This window comes from Pseudonaja textilis, unplaced genomic scaffold (assembly GCF_049901715.1).
Source record: "Pseudonaja textilis isolate UNSWEBS1 unplaced genomic scaffold, rPseTex1.2 PTEXSCF22, whole genome shotgun sequence".
In the NCBI taxonomy this organism is placed as follows: Eukaryota; Metazoa; Chordata; class Lepidosauria; order Squamata; family Elapidae; genus Pseudonaja; species Pseudonaja textilis.
Genome location: NW_028262865.1, coordinates 633,977 through 639,457, shown reverse-complemented (window position 1 = coordinate 639,457; position 5,481 = coordinate 633,977). Strand labels below are relative to the sequence as shown.

The following is a 5,481-nucleotide window of genomic DNA, read 5'->3' as shown; positions in this document are numbered from 1 at the left end:
TACCATCTATCATTTATCTCTCTCTCTTTCTCTCTCCCTCTCTCAATCTATTTTCATCTCCCTATCACTTATCTGCCTACCTATCATCTATCATTTCTTTCTATCTGTCTATCTATCTATCTCTCCATCTCTATCATTTATCTGCCTGTCATTTCTCTCTTTCTCTCTCTCTCCCTATCATCTATCATTTCTTTCTTTATCTATCTATCCCTCCATCTCTATCATTTATCTACCTACGTATCATCTATCATTTCTCTCTCTTTCTCTCTCTCTGTGGTGGTCTGGCACTTGAAATGAGACGCAGGGAACCGTCTGAGCAAATGCCAGCCCCGAGAGCACTCGGGTAGCAGTATTTATTTAAGAAAATGCAAGTACAGAATCAAAACAATGACCTCAACCTCAGCAGCATTACCTCAACAGGGCCTCAGCAGAGCTGCGGAAAGTCCCATGTGAATATCTAAACACAAAAAGTCCCACGGGAATGGCTCGGCTGGGTACTGTGAACTTTCACCGATATACCTGGTCTCTCTAAGCTTTGCAGACCCAAACAGGACCAAACTCCCATCATAAAGGCAATACTGCCCCCATGAGGAGTGTTTGTAAAATCCCTAGATCTTATGCAAAACTGTACGAGGACTTACAGAATATGATGAATTACCACACTCTCTCTCTCTCCCTATCATCTATCATTTCTATCTATCTATCTATCTATCTATCTATCTATCTATCTATCTATCTATCTATCTATCTATCTATCTCTCCATCTCTCTATCATTTATCTACCTATCATTTCTCTCTTTCTCTCTCTCTCCCTATCATCTATCATTTCTTTCTTTATCTATCTATCTCTACATCTCTCTCATTTATCTACCCACCTATTATCTATCATTTATCTCTAACTCTCTCAATCTATCTCATCTATCATTTATCTACCCACCTATCATCTGTCATTTCTCTCTCACTCTCACTCTCTCTCTCTCTATCTGTCCATCCATCCATCCATCCATCCATCCATCCATCTATAGTTATGTATCCTATCCTCCATCTGTGTCTATCCCCCACCCATCCACCTATCTCTATTTCTATTATCTCCCTCTCTGGCTATCTATCCATCTTTCTCTCTCTCTTTCTCTCTCTCCTTCACTCCCTCCATCCCCCCCTCCACTCTCTCTGTCAACCACTGAATCCATGCCCTGAATTCCACTCCAGCGGTGTAACTACACTCCGCCGTAACGCCGTCTCCCTGTCTCTTCCAACTCCTAGGGGACGATGCCAAACTCCGGCTCATCCTGGTCGGAAAGTCGGGCGGTGGGAAAAGCGCCACGGGCAACACCATCCTCGGACGGAAGGAGTTTGAGTCCGTCGTGTCAGCCAAGACCACCACCCTGAGGTGCCAGAGGGGGCAGGGAAGCTGGCAGGACATGGAGGTCTACGTGGTCGACACCCCCGGCCTGTTCGACACTGACGACTACACGGAGATCGTGCGACGGGAGATCCTGGCTTGCGTCGACCTCTCCCAGCCCGGCCCCCATGCCCTGATCTTGGTCACCCAGGTGGGACGCTTCACCGCCGAAGACGCCGTCGCCGCCAAGTGCGTCTGGGATATCTTTGGGCCCAAATCCGCCTGGCACACCGTTGTCCTCTTCACCTGCGTGGAGGATCTGGGAGGGACCCCCCTTCAGGAATACGTCCGCAACGCCGACAACCAGAACCTGCAGGAACTGATCCGCCGGTGCGGGCACCGCTTTTGCGGTTTCAACAACAGGGCGGTGGGCGACGAGCGGGCAAGGCAGGTCTCTGAGCTGATGGCGATAGTGAGGAGAACCGTTGTCGAGAACGGCGGGCGGTACTACGTCAACCGGCTGTATTTGGAGCCCAACCTGAGGGACGCCATCGTCCAGGGTTTCGTGGCGGAGAACCGCAACGCTCGCAAAATGGCCAAAAAAGCTGGGTGGTCGAGAGAAAATATTATCGTCGCGGCAATCACCGCTCTCTGTTTCGTCGTCACCGTATGTATTATAGTCCAACTATCTTAAATGCTGCTTGCGATGACCCAGAAAGGGCGTGGCACCAAAGCCACCCCAGTCAGAGAAGCCAGAAGAATCCCTTTATTATCTCCAACTCAACCTTCAGGCTGGAGGAGAAAAAAAAAAAGTTCTCCCAGGAAGAGCTTTTGACTCAGTCCAAAACAAGGTCAACACAAACTGTCCCTTAAAATCCAAACACACCAAACGGAAGGACTTCAGCCTGAGGATGGCGAGGGGGACCTCGCCGAAACATCACCAAGATACTCTGAATCTTAGACGGGAAAAGACCTGAACATACCTAGACCTACATATATATATATATATGTATGTATGTATGTATGTATGTATGTATGTATATGTATAGGTATATGTATAGATAGCTAGATAGATATAGATAGATAGATAGATAGATAGATAGATAGATAGATAGATAGATAGATGTGTATATATATATATGTGTGTGTGTGTGTGTGTGTGTACATATATATATATATATATATATATATATATATATATATATATATGTATATTTATATATATATGTATATATATATAGATAGAGATAGATAGATAGATAGATAGATGTGTATATATATGTGTGTATGTGTGTGTGTGTGTGTGTGTAGAGAGATAGAGATAGATGTGTGTATATATATATATGTGTGTGTGTGTGTGTGTGTGTATATACACACACACACACACACACACACACACACACACACACAATATATATATATATATATATATATATATATATATGGATCTTTGGTTTTTCGGGTTTTCTCCCGCGTAAGATTCGAAGTATCTAGGCAACGTTTCGATGAAGTCTCATTCATCATCTTCAGGCTTCTGTCTTCGGCTCTGTGCTTCTCAGAGTGAGAAACGTTGCTACAACTTTAAAAACACAACTACAATGACATGGGAAAATACCCGAACAAAGCTGAATGCCATACATGTAAGTACCCATGAAAACTTAAGAATATATATATATATTTTTTAATAGATTTTCACGGGTACAGGTATGCAGGTCTTGGTGTATTCCAAACACAAAGCCGAAAGCACCAGCCTGAAGGTGGTGAGTGGGACCTCATCAAAACATCAATCTCCCTCACCAGACTCAAATCCAAACCCACCCCATAGATGAAAGGCAACCACTGTCCAGAAACCAGACCACAGCTGCATCACCAGCTGCCACACACACACTCCTTGGTTTTCTAATTCGATTTTGTCTTTGGGGTTCCTTAAGAAGGAAGAAGCAGCTGCAATCTCACATCACTCTGAGAAGCACAGAGCCGAAGACAGAAGCCTGAAGATGATGAATGAGACTTCATCGAAACGTTGCCTAGATACTCCGAATCTTACGCGGGAGAAAACCCGAACAACCAAAGATCCACATATATATATATGTATTTATGTATGTGTGCATGTGTACATACACATATATACATATATACATAAATACATACATACATATATATATAAACACACACATATATATTATATATTCTTTCTAGAGTGCAACTTCAGTTCTACGTGGCGATCCGGGCGGGGAGAGACGGAGGAGGAGACAGAGGAGCGGCTGGCGGAGCTCTGGTGGCCCCTCAAGAGAAGCAGCGGGGGTCACGGAGAGTCCTCCCCCTCCCATCCCAGAAGGAGGAACTCAGGTTGCTCTCTCCCTCCCTCCCTCCTAAGTCCCCCCTCCCCTCCCGCAGGCAAAGGGGGGGGAGGAGGAAGAGGGTGGGGGGGGGGAGGCTCCTCTAACGGGACTGCCGAGCCCTCCCTCCCTCCCCAAATCCCCTCCCTCCCTTCCCATTGGGGGGGAAGAAGAAGAAGAAGAAGGGGGGAGGGGCTGCAAAGTTTCTCCAAAGTGGGAGGGAGGGAGGGGGCTTCATTTCTGCCCCCAACGATCCCCCTCCCCCATTGTCCGGACAAAAGCCCCCCCCCCATTCCTGGCCTCAAGAGGGGGAGGAGAGCAGAGTTTGGGCAGTCCGAAAGGGAATTCGGGGTTGGGGAGAGCAGAGGAGGGGGATGGGGGTTGGGCTAGCTGACCTCCAGGGACCCTTTTTGGTTGTTCACTTTTATCTCCCTCCCTCCCTTCCTCTTCCTCCGCCCCTCCTTCCTCCCTTCTTTCCATCCCTCCTTCTTTCCTCCTTCCTATTTTCCTTCCCTCTTCCTCCCCTCCCTCCTTCCTCCCTCCTTTCCTCCCCTTTTTTCTCCTGTTTGGGAGAGAAACTTCCGGAGTTGATTCCAGAGTTTTGCTTTTCCCACAGAAACTTCCAGATCGGCGCTGTGAAATTTTTCCGGAAATGTCTGGAAATATCCAAGGTAATTGGGGGAGGGGCTGCAGCGGGGGTTGGGAAACAGCTGGGGTCCTGGGTGGGGTGGGGAGGATCGGCTCTGGTGGCCTCAGACTGGGGAAGTCAGGCGATTCGGGCTCCTGGAAGTCCTCGGCTTTACGATGGGCCCAACGTTTCGGTCGTTATGTGAGACATTGAAGAGAGTTTTGCCCCACGTGATAATTTTTCTCCCTGCCGTTGCTAAGTGAAACCCAGGGCTTTCCCCAGAGGGGAAGAGTCCAGGTATCCTCAATTTACAACCGAAATGGAGTCCAAAATTTTTCAGTCGTTAAATGAGACATTTGTGGAAGGGAGTCATTCCCCCCAGTCATTAAGCAAATCGGGCTTCCCCATTGAAAATTGTGTGGGTCAAACACATACACACGAACGGACGATGGCTGCCACCGTCGCAAATATGAAGCGGTGGCCGAGCGTCTGAATTTCGATCGGGTGATGACAGGGAATGCGTCAACGGTTGTGAGTGTGAAGAAACGGTCATAAGTCCTTTTTGCCATTGTAAGTTTGGACGGTCGAGGAAGGGAAGGGTGGTTAAGTCGAGGACTGCAAGCTTAAGCTCCCTACAAGAATCGGACCTACTAACAGTCGGGGGGGAAATGAGCGGGAGATAAGAAAGGCCGTCAAGGGGGACTGGATTGAGGTCGCTCGTGAGCACACAGGGATTCTGAACTGATGGCGCCTTTGACCCCGGTCATCTCCAGTGCTCCTGACTGGTCCCCCTCCTTCTCTCTCCTCTTCCCGCTTTGGGTTTGTAGGGCCCGAACGGCGGATCGTCCTGGTGGGGAAAACCGGCAATGGGAAAAGCGCGGTGAGCAATACCATCCTGGGGAGCCCGGTCTTCGAATCCAAGATGTCGTTCGGCTCCGTCACCCAGACTTGCCAACGGGCGGAGGCTGAGGTGAACGGCCGGAAAGTGGTGGTGGTGGACACGCCGGGCTTCCTTGACACGGCTCGTCTCGAGCGGGAAACCTCGGCCGAAGTGAGCAAGTGCATCGAGTTTTGCATGCCGGGCCCCACGTCATCCTGCAGGTGATGCGCCCGGGCCGCTTCACCAAGGAGGAGGAGGAGGTGGCGCGCTTGATCAAGGAGATCTTCAGCTT

General features: G+C 48.7%; 2 protein-coding genes, 1 long non-coding RNA gene and 1 pseudogene across 6 annotated transcripts in view; 3 read left to right on the top strand and 1 right to left on the bottom strand.

Annotated features, from left to right (window-relative positions):
- LOC113453807 (GTPase IMAP family member 3-like) overlaps positions 1 to 5,429 on the top strand; it is a 137,203-nt gene extending 131,774 nt beyond the window's left edge. For all 4 annotated transcript variants that reach the window (XM_087918945.1, XM_087918946.1, XM_087918947.1 and 1 more), the window contains exons 4-5: positions 4,298 to 4,352; positions 5,137 to 5,429. In XM_087918945.1, coding sequence (XP_087775071.1) covers positions 4,298 to 4,352; positions 5,137 to 5,414 — 333 coding nt within the window. In that variant the 3' untranslated portion in view covers positions 5,415 to 5,429. The remainder of the gene's footprint in view (positions 1 to 4,297; positions 4,353 to 5,136) is intronic.
- The window catches only part of LOC148123718 (uncharacterized), a 194,116-nt gene that overhangs the window by 47,319 nt on the left and 141,316 nt on the right, over positions 1 to 5,481 (top strand). The window lies entirely within an intron of this gene.
- LOC113453370 (GTPase IMAP family member 2-like) overlaps positions 1 to 5,481 on the bottom strand; it is a 132,179-nt gene that overhangs the window by 105,837 nt on the left and 20,861 nt on the right. The window lies entirely within an intron of this gene.
- Positions 1,224 to 2,368, top strand: LOC113454987 (GTPase IMAP family member 2 pseudogene; annotated as a pseudogene).